Source organism: Xyrauchen texanus, chromosome 15, assembly GCF_025860055.1.
Source record: "Xyrauchen texanus isolate HMW12.3.18 chromosome 15, RBS_HiC_50CHRs, whole genome shotgun sequence".
Taxonomy (NCBI): domain Eukaryota; kingdom Metazoa; phylum Chordata; class Actinopteri; order Cypriniformes; family Catostomidae; genus Xyrauchen; species Xyrauchen texanus.
Genome location: NC_068290.1, coordinates 13,697,563 through 13,711,784, shown reverse-complemented (window position 1 = coordinate 13,711,784; position 14,222 = coordinate 13,697,563). Strand labels below are relative to the sequence as shown.

The 14,222-nt window shown below is 36.8% G+C and overlaps 1 protein-coding gene across 7 annotated transcripts in view; it reads right to left on the bottom strand.

Annotated features, from left to right (window-relative positions):
* The window catches only part of LOC127656351 (receptor-type tyrosine-protein phosphatase U-like), a 319,639-nt gene that overhangs the window by 117,906 nt on the left and 187,511 nt on the right, over nt 1-14,222 (bottom strand). For all 7 annotated transcript variants that reach the window (XM_052144640.1, XM_052144642.1, XM_052144643.1 and 4 more), the window contains exons 6-7: nt 13,989-14,163; nt 5,652-5,945 (exon numbers count right to left, since the gene is read on the bottom strand). In XM_052144640.1, the coding sequence (XP_052000600.1) occupies nt 5,652-5,945; nt 13,989-14,163 (469 nt within the window). The remainder of the gene's footprint in view (nt 1-5,651; nt 5,946-13,988; nt 14,164-14,222) is intronic.

Genomic DNA, 14,222 nt, shown 5'->3' with positions numbered 1-14,222 from the left:
CACAACACCACCTCAACAAGCACACCTGGACCGGAATGCAATGATCCTCAGAATGGCCGCCAATTTCTCTGCTGTGCCCACAGGACTGCGTCTGCTTTTATCTTTTATGTAGGTCACTACCAAGAGCCTTGCACCAGGATGCAATCTTCAGCTCCTGTCAGAAACAACCCAGTCTTCTCATTATTCATTTTACTTTTACTTCCAATTTTTTTGAAGGAGAACTCACCCGAGGTCCTGGAAGTATCCACTGCTCTTGTGGAGGAAAAAAAAAAAATCAAACGAGATGCTCAGAGAGAGGAACCATACAAGAAGAGCAAATATATACACTGTACCCTACTACCAACATAAATAAACTAAGAAGCTCTTTTTGAATGAAAGCAAGGATATTTCAACACATCTGCAAAGGGAAGGTTGGCAGATTTGGGTCTGTTTACAGGAGTTAATGGTACCTCTGTTCAGGTGCATCTACGGAGGACATTTTGAGCAGCTCATATGGAGCCACAGAAGATGATTACAGTCGCCCATGTGATGGAGGTGAATCTCACCTGCTGGATGAAGACAGATGAGCTGACACTACACTACACTACAGAAGAAAAAAAAAATCAGGCAGGGAGAAATATGGCCAGCGAGAGTCTGTGATGTTTGGAAGTATACTGCTTCAGCAGCCCAGCTTTGAGCTCTAATACTCAGAATGAAAGAAAAGTAAAAAATGAGGAATCTTTAATGGAATTTATTCACCCAAAATGAAAATTCTTTCATTATGTATTAGTCCTAATGTTGCTACAAACCTGTGACAAACCTGTGCCCCCAAAAGTGAAATAAAAATAAAAACACTACCAAAAAAAACACTTCTCTTTCATTTTTGGGTGAGGTATCCCTTTAGTATCTCATATATTTGAGATTAAATGGAGAGGAAATTGAGACTTTCTCTAAAATATCTTGCTTCTCAGATTTTCTCTCCAACAAGAAGAGGAGTTTCCAGCATGGAACATCTCATCAAATCCTTCCAAAACCAAATGATCAGGACCACCCTGTTGAAAATATCATTGCTAGTAACCAGCATACAGTATGTTTTGCATTGGATGCTGGTCCCCAGCATGGGATACTGGTTTGCTGGAGACCTCACCTGGTTTGTCAACTAGCGTAAAGGAATATTTCGTGTTCATCACAAGTTAAGCTCAATCGACAGCATTTGTGACAATGTTGATTACCACAAAAAATAATTTTGACTTGCCCCTCCTTTTCTTTAAAAAATCTGGGTTCCAGTGAGGCACTTACAATGGAGGTGAATGGGGCCAGTCTGCAAACATTAAAATACTCACTGTTTAAAATGTTTTGCTACAAGACATAAACAATATGTGTGTTAACATGATTTTAAATAATGATAAAATCACACATATATAGCCAATTTTACAACTTCATTGCTATGATAAAGTCCACAAACCCTAAAATGACTATAAATATTATGATTTAAACAAGTTTACAGCTCAAATAATACATTAATTTTAACAGAATAATTTCATAAAATTATAAGCTTCATATTTTTGCCTTTTAACCACAGATCAGTGCTTTAAACACTCCAAAAATTGGCCTCACTTCTATTGTAAGTGCCTCATTGTAACTTACATTTTTGATGAAACAAAATTATTATTTGTGGTTTTTAACATTATGTATTGAACCCAAAAATATTCCTTTAACAAGCAACAGTTCCTTGTTCACCCAGCTTTACCAGAAAGACCATGCAGGTGGACCAGCAATTTTTGCATTAACATTACTGGGAACTCCATTAAGGGCCCTATTTTAAGAGCACTGTGCCTTAAATACAGAGATATGCGATACGTCTTAAGTGCAAAGTCAGTGGGCATGGCCATGACGTTTAGATTTTTTCATGCAAAAATATGCTAAGTCTAGGTGCAAGTGGCAAAACCACTCATGCAAAGAGCAAATGGGCTTGGTCAAGTGCAATTTAATTGAGTTTCTTTTCCAGTTATTGTACCGTTTACGTCCTTTTATATATTCCATTTCATGTCTAGCAACTTGAATAAATTAAGTTATATAATAATTCATAAAAATTTGGTAGTGTAAATGGGCAACATGCAATGCATCCTCTGCTCTGCTTGTCGCCTGTGCTGCTCCGGACCGTGATGTATGTGTTGTATATGTACTCTATCGGCCTCTCTGGGAGGGATGGCACTCGTCCTGCTCGCCTGTGTCTCACCTGCTTGACATATGCTTTGCTTCTCTGCCACTGTTAGTTGTTTGGTAATGTATATTTGTTATATGTATAATGTTTTATGTTCAATTTCTGTACCGCGCCTTTGAAATTTGGAAAGGTGCCTCACAAAACAAATATCTCGAACGTCTTCGCATAATTACCTATTTCTCAGGAAAATAGCAAATTGTGATTTACGCCACTTCATTAACATAAAATACACCTACAGTTTGAGCACATACACCCACAGAGAGTGCAAACACACCCACTTGTGCTTTGCGCTGGCACAAAAATTGCACTGAGAATAAGCAGTCTCATGACAATTGGATTAGACATAGCGCACCGTAGTTGCACTTAAAGCTCTGCCTAACATGAGCATGGAAATAGAGCCCAATGTTATATGAACTCTGAAAGAGCAACCACAGAGCAATATATATTTTTCCTCTGGTTTAAATCACATCACTTACAATGTCAAGACAACCCACAAAAAATCACTTTCTATGAAGAATGGATTCATTTGTTGATGAGCATAGCTTAAGCATTAATAAAAGAACCATAAATCCTTCATCAAATACAATTTACTGGCTTATTCTTGAATGAAATCCATTAAAGACAATCTCATAAAAAAAATCTTTGTTTATATAATCCGCCCTTTAACGTGCTAGATGCACTGTATTATCCCAAGCAGCTAAGACCTAATGTTGTTTGCGTTTGTTTTGGATCTCTCAAAAGGCTAATCTGAATATTGAGTCGTGTGACAGAAGACGCTAACCCCCTTTCTAGCGTGATTAATAAGTCATCACAGTGAATGTGTGAGCGTATGTGCAATTGTGAACAAACGCTGTCAAACAAATCAAAACTTCATAGCCTCTGACACAACATAGCGTTCCCCTAGCATACTTCTTGAAGCACTCAATTATATCTTCGACTTCTATTCAGTTGACGGTAGAATACACAGGAGATTTGAGCACGAATGGAGTATTGAAAAGCTAATTTTACTTCCAATCCCACTGATGTGCTTCTGTTGATTCAAAGTTACATCTTCAACACTTCAGCAAATATGACAGCAGCTTAAACAGCCCAATATTCTTGTGCAGTGAGGCACCACTGGGACTATGATGCAAATACCCCATTTAAAAAAATAATCTTCAATCTAGACTTAATGTGGAGGAGAAAATGGAAACGGTGGGAAATATTTAGCATGAACATTTGCTCCTCATTTTTCTCTGCATTTCTTTGTCAAGGCAAAAGCTGTTTAAGACAAAAACTCATCTGAGTATGTTTCTCTCTGTTGAAGCGACTCAAAAATGCATCTATCTCTTGCTTGATCTCTCTCATTCACCTCATCTTTTTACCCCTGCTATGCCATTCTAAAGTGTTCTGTGTTGTCTTTTTACACTCTTCACCAACCATATAATAATGCATAGTTTGCACAGTGAAATAAAAAAGATAATGAATCACTTTTCAAAGTGAGGGTAAAACACTTCCCATATCTTTTGTTGCAGACATCAGATGCTAGGTGTCCAATAAATCTCTATGGCATTTTACTGCAAATTCATCCATCACTTGGTAGAAGCTAGCCAAATTAGTTAGATGCCCACATGGACAGGTTTCGTGACATGCGCTCATCTTGATCAACCATGAACAAAACTATGCAAAGTAAAAGAAAACCACAGTAGAACCCAGACAATATAAATATGGATTCCCTTGAACAAGGATAAACAAAGTTTGTGTGGACAATATTGTGTTTGGTGCAGTGAACTATAAATGGCTGCTGACATTTTGAATCCAAAATTGTCAGGCACATTTTTGGGACTGTAGTTCATGGTAATGTTAATATATTTCAATGTTCAATTTCAAAAGCCTGTTTGGTTTTTTTGTACAATAAACTTTAAAACAGTGTTGAGTCGCCTATTGATGCCAAATCTGGGTTCTGAAGAAGAACTAGTGAGAACCATTCATTTGGAATATAGTAAAAGTGGTGGGCAGGGATTAGCGTGATGGTATATGTGCATTTGGAACAGGATGTGAAGTAAAATGGTAGCCATTACTATGTTGATCACGTCAGCGGCAGAATCCTGAACCTGCATTTTCACTTTCATTTTCACTGGAATAAGAATAGGATAAATTTACCTAATCACACCCTTTCAAACTCTGAAACAGCAGGTGTGGTGGAGACTTTCATTTGCAGGCAGAAGCATGCATTACCAAACCCTTGCTGTTTGCTTTGACAGGCACAAGCAGGCACCACAGGATAGATGCCCCGCAGTTTTGGTTCATACATTTTTTAATTTAAACGTATCATTTGCTTTTCAGATCTGGATTTATTTCATGAACAGGCAATAACAACTTGACCAAATTCACATGCTGTTCATTAAAATGCACAAGATATTGTACAGCCCACTACATTGTGAGTAAATCACTCGCATAAGCAACCAAATTTTGCGCTGTGTGACTACAATATGTCTGTTATTAGCCACTGGCTAGTAAATATTGAGATATTACTCGCCAGTGATTGAGTTGTGTAGTGGTGAAGTATTTAAGCACAACGATCCTATTACTGAATAAAGAGCTGGATTCAGACTTATCTTTTTCTGCATGCTGTGACTCGTGAGCGTTTACCTTATGTGGCTGCAGGGGGTCCTGAGGTGTCGTGATCACCCTGTCACCACTTTAGTTGAGGCGTAATATGCTTAGTTACAGTTAAATTGCATTTAACATCGTCAACTCTGATTCGGATTAAACTTTTCCACAGAATGTTTTCACAACATTCTCCATTTTACTGCATGGCTACAGAATAGTAACGAATCTGTTGGATGTCAGTTAGAAGGTAAATGTGCTGCAAAACACGAGAGCTTCTGTGTGAAATATATGTGTGAAGATGCCCCTTCTCGGTTAGCTTAATATATATTTTTCAGTTTTCAGTTGCATTACGCTTACATGTGATCAAATGTCTCACAAGTAAAAACTAAAATGTACTAGCCAATGGCAAATCTATCTGTGATTTGTAATAGCTTTTTTCTTTTGTTGCAAATTAATGACAAACAACACAGGTCATTGTATCATTTGCTTTGTCATAGCAAGTTTTGGGCTTGGCATTATTAAAAAAGTAACAAAAAACATTATTGTTATAAATAATATATATATATATATATATATATATATATATATATATATATATATATATATATTATAAATGAATGTAATATTGCACATATTTGTCATCAGATGGAGTTCTGGAGAATATAATTTAGTCATCCTTGATAAACCTCTAATTTTACACTGAGGTAATAGTCATCAGACTGGAGCAGTCTATCGCAAGCCACGACATTTTTTCTTTAGTAGATGGATTTATGTTTTTAACTGTGCATATTTACATTAAAGAGTAATTTTGTTAATTTTGAATCCTGAATCTATTTGAAGTTCTCTGATCGCTCACCTGCACATTTAGTTCTGCTGATGAGGGGTGGTCCAGGTGGCCCGGTTCCTCCCTCGCCTGGCCGGGTTAGCAGCACACTGATGTGGTACTCAGTATCTGCATCCAGGTGCCAGAGCTTATAGGTGACCATGTTGACTCCAAGGATCTCTGACCAGGGTGCCTGGCTGGCCCGATATTCGATTTCCCGCCGGATGATGGGGCCATCGCCCAGGATGGAGTTGGTGTTGAGTTGAATGATCAGATAGGTGGAACCAGCTCTCAGCAGCTGGGGCGGAGCAATTGGAGATGGGGGTACTGAAAAATATAAATAAAAGTAGCTCAGTTTTATTAAAACTAAATTACATTTTTATCAATTCCAATTGCAGAGCATCCATGATGGTTAGGATGCTGCCTTAGTATACGAACCATGTTGTCAGCACAGCAGTTTTGGAATTAAGCAAATGAGTCCATGAGAATCTTACGATAAATGTGTATTCAAAAAGCATGAAGCCTTGATACTCGAAAGTTACCAGAGACAGGTATAGAGAATGAAGAAAATCTCTGGGTATTTTAACCTTTTCAAGCAACTTCCTTAAGTAAAACTGAATGAACACAAATATAAAACAAAATTGTATAAGTTGAATCTGACTAATCTCTTTCAACCAGTTTTTTAAACCTTATCTGGGCCAGTAACAGCTGACAATGGGTTGCCTCTTTAAATCCTCTCACATTTCTATGAAAACATCCACAATTCAGAATGGTAAAACTAAACAAAGTACACAGGTTAAAATACCAATCTGGACATGCATATTAACCCTGGATTAGATAGTTATTTCAACTTCCCACCAGACAGTTGTAAGTAAACCAACAGATGTGCATGCCTGTAGATTAAGGAAGACCGATAAATGAAGGTTCATGCTGCTTAATGTGAGATTTCATATCTGTTCCCCTGATGTGCAAAATAAATATCTCCAATTGTCATTGCAAGATAAAAAGTGTTTTTTTTTCATGTTTAATGAAACAGTTCTCCAAAAAATATATTCATCCTCACGGTATTCAAACCCATATAATTTCCTCTCTTCTGTGAAACACAAAAGTAGAAAATTTGAAGAATGGAATGGCCAATCTTTTCCATCCAATTACAAAGAATGGGGACTAGAGCATGATTTCACATCTAAGTAATGTGGTTTTGTATGAGGAACAGACGCAACTTTGACCTAGCTTAGTAGGGATGTCAGATTCATGAACAAAATTGTTCAGAATGATTTTGTGAAACAGAAAAAAGTATGACTAAAAAGAACGATTTGTTCATTCTTTTTTAAGCTTGAGAGCTCCAGTTGCCATTAAAAGGATAGTTCACCCAAAAATGAAAATGTTCTCATAATTTACTCACCCTCATGCCATCCCACTAATGCATGCATTTCTTTCTTCTGCAGAACACAAATAAAGATTTTTAGAAGAATATCTCAGCTCTGTAGGTTCATACATACACAGCACCAAAAATCACAGAAAGGCCACATAAAAGTAATTCATAAGACTCCAGTGGTTTAATCCATATCTTCAGAAGCAATATGATAGGTGTGGGTGAGAAACAAATCAATATTTAAGTCCATTTTTTTAACTATAAATCTCTACTTTCACTTTCAAAATGTAGAGAAAAAACAAAACAATTAGAAAGTACAGATTTATAGTAAAACAGGGTTTAAAAATGTATCCGTTTCTAACCCGCACCTATATTATCGCTTCTGAAGATATGGATTTAGCCACTGGGGTCTTATGGATTACTTTTATGTGGCCTTTATTAGATTTTTTTTTAGAGCTTCAAAAGGTCTGGTCACCATTCACTTGCATTGTATGAACTTACATATCTGATATATTCTTCTAAAAATCTTCATTTGTGTTCTGCAGAAGAAAGAATGTCAGAGACATCCTATGAGGGTGGGTAAATGATGAGAACTTAATTTTTGGCTGAACTATACATTTAATTGTAATTTTACGGAAACCAGTAGATTATTAAAATGTTCTTTGTGTTTCATGGAAGAAGGAAAGTAATACTGAGTTGGATTGACATCGGGGTAAATTATGATAAAATCTTTCCATTTTAAGCTGAACTATTCCTTTTAAGTCTAACTTGCCACTAGAACTTCAAAGGGTCTTAATTTACCAAGCAATTAGAGTGTGAAATCAATTTGAGAAGGGAAACATTTTGGAAGGGAGAAGGGAGTCTACAATGATAGCAGAGAAACCAGCACTTACTTTCCCCTGACTAATCTCTGGGTGTGCTGTGTCTGCAAGCTCTCTCTCTCAGGACCAGCTGTAGATGGCAAATATCCAGCCAGGGACAGAGAAACCTCTCGTGGGAGAGATATGGGATGGCAGGAGTAATAAAACTCAACTAGTCTGCCAGGATGAGGCTCAGGGAATAATATAAACGTTGAAGGCTCAACTTTCGTATGAGAAAAGACAGATTTCAGTCAAAATCTCCAGCCTTCCTTGTGTGAAAATCTCTTTATTCAATGTTGGTTAAGGAAAATTGTTAAAGGAATAGTTCACCCAAAAATGAAAATTATGCCATTATTTACTCACCGTCATTTAGTTCCAAACCTGAATGTTTTTTCTTCTTCTGTGAATCACCAAATTAAATATTTAAACAACTTTTCATGCAGGTCTTCTCCATACAACAGCATTTCATAGGCTTACACAGTTGAGCCTGACTCAAATGTTTTTTGTAGTCTGAACAGGACAATAACACATAAAATCCTACTTTTACAAGCCTGTTTCAAACAAACCTGATGATTTGAAATCCAATTAAAATCAGATTTTTGTTAATGCGTCTCAGTCTGAATGGGGTTGTTACGACAGGTTTTACGATAAGATATTTACTGCATTCCTAACGACATTAATGATGCCTTATAAAACAGAATTTTCAATAAAAATTACTTAAAAAGTGAGTTTAAAATAACCTTTTTTTTTTTTTTTTTTTTACACCTTTCAACCCTCTGAAACAGTCACAGAAAAGGGTAAAGTCTTTGAGGGGAACAGGACAGAGGGATGATTACTTCTAAATGGAAAGCACCTGTGGCATGGGGGGCGTGGTCGTGTGTCGGTCTGTGGGAGAGAGAGAGCGGTAAGGCTTGTCACATGGTTTGTAGTCCATACACGACCATGCCCCCATGCCACAGCACCCTTATGTCATCCTGTATATTTGTAGCAGGGCAGCAAAAGAAGTGCAAACTTCTTTTACAATAATATAGACTTAGCCTTTCCCACCCAAAGAGTTGCACCAAGGACATGCCATCCATATAAGCAAGATACTGTAAGCAGTATGATGGCACTATGAAATATTTAAATATAATTGTTAATATAAACTGTTTTCGTTCAAATTCGTCATCTTTCATCTCAGTTGAGCAGCACAGACAGCTATTAATTTATTTGCTTTGGCACCACCTTCAGGTATAAGCACTTTGTTATACTTTCTCTGATTCAAAGCATAGATTACCGCCCTTTCATTCAACACTGTATCTTAATTCAAATTGAATCATTCCCACTAATACAAATGGCCAAGGTAAGCATGCTTACCAAAATGAGTTTTTATATAGATAGCGTGACAATCAGTTTTGACAAATGTTCAAGTTCACGTAACTAATGCATTATTAAGCGCTAAAATGATATCTGCAGTGTAAGCATCGACTTCCTAAGTGGATATGGCAAAGTTACATTTTATTAAACATCGAGAAAAAGAGGCTTTCGAAACTTCAACAAGTGGGTGACTTTTACGAAAAAAGTGACTGAGATATTAATGGATTATGGATTTTGTGTCCAAGTAAATGTTTTACTAGTATTTATAAAAAATCTGTGTTACCAATACTAGGTCATTGTTTCTGGTTAGTCTGAGGCTAAAGTGGTGATCTGAAAATCATGTTCTTCTTGTATTATGCTCTGTCTGTTTTAAAGTGCTAACGTTAGGGCACAGTGTCTGTTGAAAAAAACCCCATAAGGAATATAGACTGCCATGACTACGTTACATTTGCCTTGTGATTTCAGGTTAAGATTGAAGTCAGACAACACTGTCCATTCCAGTGGTTCTGAACTGTGGGAAGAGTGACGTGTGAGGCCTATGATGTTGAAACTACTGTAGTAACTGGTAATGTTTTCTTTTTCTTTTTGTTGTATGTCAAAACAAGCTCTTCTGACACTGTGGTTCATTGTATGATTTAATGGATATTAACATGCTTGGCTCAATTTATGACAATCTTAAATTTGTGTTATATGAACAATAATACTGTCCTAAATGTAAAACAATTTGGTCATGAAGTTCGCCACTATGACAATTGTTTCCATTGACTGGTTGGTTCTAAGGCAACAGTTTACATCTATAACATTTCTGTGACATTACACTCACTCATATAACACGTTTTGGGCACAGCATTTAATAATGTGTATTAAAAATCTTTGATGCTTGCCCAGTCTCAAAGCAAACAGCACGTGCCTGAGTTGCACTAAGGTGCGGTAACCCATACCGGTTGCGAGCCACTACAATGCGATAAGGTAGTGAATGTCTTAACATGAATATGGGACGCCTGAGCATTTTTAGCAATTCAATACAGGACGGGGACCCCCTTCAAGTGCCTCACTGTCCGACCTTTTTCATATGCTTCAATACGGGACACTCCGCAGCCCGCTAAAATACAGAACTATAAAAGTCCAGAAAGGGACAATATAATTTCGGCCATATACGTGACATGCAGGGCTAAAACGCGACAGTTGTCAACCACAGCAACAACAACAACAAAAAAAACATTGCATATGCAACCCATCCCATTTTTTGCATGTGTTCATATTTGTTTGTACTGTTACTATGACAACTAATGTGGATGTGCTAGCAAAAGAGACAAAAGAGACTAAACAGATAAAAAAGGTTCTGTCCACATAACTTGCAGTTTTTACAATCATTCTAAAAATAATCTGGTTTGAGAAAAAAAATCAGATTTTCCATTCATTGTAAACTAAGTCATAGTGACACCAGCTGTTAAACTCCAAAAGGGCACAAAACATAAAATAGGCACCATAAAAGTAGTCAGTATGGCATAACTTTTAGTCTGTTCCCCAAACAAACCCACTATATGGCTTGGAATATAGCCCATATAACATACGAACAAATTTCATGGTGATGTTTTGTCATGTTTGGAATTTAACAGCTGTGGTCACTTAGAACTGATGTTTGGTGGAAAAAAGTTTTATGCAGAATCTTCAGTATTCTCCTTTTGTATTCAACTGAAAATACAACAGATAATGGGTTTGGAACAGCATGTGGGTGAATAAATAACATGACAACATTTTCATTTTTGGGTGAACTACCATTTTAATTTCCCCCTGAGAATGCTTCACCAAAGTAGAGTTCAGAGTTACTGAGAAAAGAAAAAAAATTCCTGAACTCCACTGACAGACTGAAAGAACAATTCTCATTTGCCCTCTGGCTCCTCTGCATTAGCCCACTTGCTATGTAATCTATGGGCCACCTGAGGAACACTACGTTGTGAAATTAGTTGATCAAGCTAATTAATGGACTGATTAGCCTCTCATTAGCAAGGGCAAGCGTGGGAGGGCAGTTTGGAAGAGACAAGTAAAAGATCAGAGTGAAAGGAAAGGGATTTTATGTAAACGTACTGAGGTAGCACCAACAGTATGGCTGGTGTGCTAGCATGTGGGCCTATAGCTTTATGGACTTGACCACTGGGGCCAATCTGCCATGCATTAACTGAAGTGCAGTAATGCATTTAAAATAGGACCCCCTGTCAAAGTAAAAGCCATCAAAGAGCAGGGCCAAATACATGCAGCAGTGGGAATGCAGTTGTATTCTAAAATTGCATTAAAGCACCATAACATGAAGACTCATGATTCATAACATGAAGAAAAAAGCCTAAGCTGGTTTAGCCAGGTTTGTTAGGCTGATCTGGTTTAGCCAGGTTTGTTAGGCTGATCTGGTTTGCTGGCACTTGTCAGCTGGTCAAACTGAGAGACCAGCTCGCTGATCAGCTGAAGATCACCTTTAAGCTAGACCAGCTTAAATTTTAAGATGTTTTGAGTTGATTTTAACCTGAATCCCCATGCTGGTCCTGCCTGTTTTTTTCTGGTGATGATCTTAAACAATCATATCTGTCTGGTTGAGGTTGTAAAGAAGATTTGTTGGAACACCAGCATCCTATGCCAGGGACCAGCATCAAAAACAACATATGCAGGTGACCAGCTATACTGTTGTATTGTGTTACATAATGTTGTGTATACAAACAGAAATATGTTCTACCTCATACAAATAAGCCACAAGATTTAATGATTCATCTAGGTATTCTTGAAGGAGGTGAGTCTTGGGTCGATGCATACAGATTGGGAGGGATTGTACTGTTTTCCATAAGGAGGAATTTGATTCTATTATTTGGGTGAGAGGAAAGCAAAATGTTAAGCATTTTTGGCAGGTAAATGGGTGAGGGCGTGACCAGGGTAAGAACAGTGAACACACTGAGGGTGTCAACAGACGTTTCTCTGTGTTATAGTGCATTAACTGTGATTTTTCATGTCAGGTATTGTTATGACTACATTTATGGAAAACTGCAGGCCTGCAGGTTGCCATTGTAGCCTGATGGGCAGATAGTTATATGGTTGACATGATAAATAGGGAGGTTTGCTTAGATCATATACTATGTTTGCTAACTCAGGATACTTAGGAAAAATATTGTATTTGTTTACAAATTTGTTCTGTATAAACAAAGCCCTGAAACAAATCCAAAACTAGTCTGTAAGATTTAAAGAATATCTATTTTTTTTAACAAAGCAACAACAGCAAAGTTTGGAAATGTGTTACATACAATACACAGCTGTAAGTTTGAGGCCAAGAAATTCAGTTGAGTTTTTATTATAAAGTTAAAAAGCAGTTAGCTCTTAGAAATGTGGAAATCTCACCAGTAAGAGGTAATCTTAACATCTAAGTTTTTCTTTGAGAATAAAAAAAAAAAACACATTTTAAAATTCTTCCCAGATTAATATACAGAGTCAACTATAAGTAAGCCATTTGTACGTTGATTTCACTTTGTTTAACCAATAAAAGACAGTGGAAGTTTTTGAGAAGCCTTTTTTTGTAATTCTGTTACAAAGAACAGAATTACAAAAGCACAGAAATGACACATGTAGCCTTTAAGAAATGTTATTCTATGGCAAACAGAACCTATAAAGAATTACAATTTTACTAATTACAAATTGCAAATGAGAGTCTTCAATTACAACAAAACATATTACAAAACTAACAATTTCACAACAAAAAAAAAACATAAGATCTGAGAGAACACTAGACTTAGAATACAAGATACAATGAGAAATAAATGAAATCCACTTAATCAGAATCCCATTAGACTAACTACGTACACATCCAAGGATTTTTTTGCGAAAGCGTTCTAGCGCATCAAAATAAAGCTAATGGAAATGCAAAAATTACACAAATGTCAACATAATATTTTTACGTTTAACTCTAGTGCATAAACTATGTCGATACTTCAAATGTCATGATAAACTGGCTTGGAAACAATTTTTGTAGAGAAATTGGCATTAACGAAAAATTTAGTGTCACATGAAAGAGTTTACCCCAATCGTTAGCCTGTGTTAATCATGTCAACAGGGGCCTAGAAAGCCAATTTATTGTATGTGATTATGGATTGATCTTAACGGCATTTAGATCCGATGCCGCAAACATGACACTTCCAGGAGTGTCAACACAAATATCTCGTATCATGCATATCGACAAGTGCACAGAGATCAAATGAATGGCCACTGTTTGCGATTAATTTAATCATGGTAGACATCCATTTATTTATTAAAGATGCTTTTCCACACCATTCAAAATAATAGACGGCAGTCACGGAATTAGCCCACAATACAAAAAACATATAATTGCTGTGCACAAAGACATTTTAAATTAAAAATAAATACACAATACTAGGAGAAAAACATTAGTGGCTTTTTCAGAACACTATCATATAGCCCAATTCTATACAATTATTGTTTATACTTTTGACAAATGGCAGCAAAATTCCCTGTATTAAATGAATTACCAAACTAAACAAAGCATTAAATAAAAAAATAAATTACCAAAACTTATGTGACAAAGTGTTTTTTTAAGCATGATGTCATCATGCACACCATTTTTATTGATAAATGGCCATTTGAATGGAAACAGGCAGAAGACAGCAAATTTCGCAAAGAATTTCACACATTTTCACTTTGTCGATAACAAAATAGCGCGAAAAGTGGATGTAAACTAGGCTACTTTGATGTGCACAATATAGGCACCAAAATGAAGAAGCTGTTTACCTTTGACAATGAGTTCAGCAAAGTTGGAGACGCCAGAGCCTCTGGAGGATTGTGTGACGCAACGGTATAGGTCCTGCTCTGGCTTCTGAACATCCTCCAGTTGAAAAGACACAGCAAAACGATTGCGACCCAAGTGCTTGACAGAAGCACCTGATGACACTTCACCATTGTGCCGCTAGAGAAGAAGAAAAAAAAAAGAGAAATGCCAAGTAACTATATAAAAATGGTATAAGC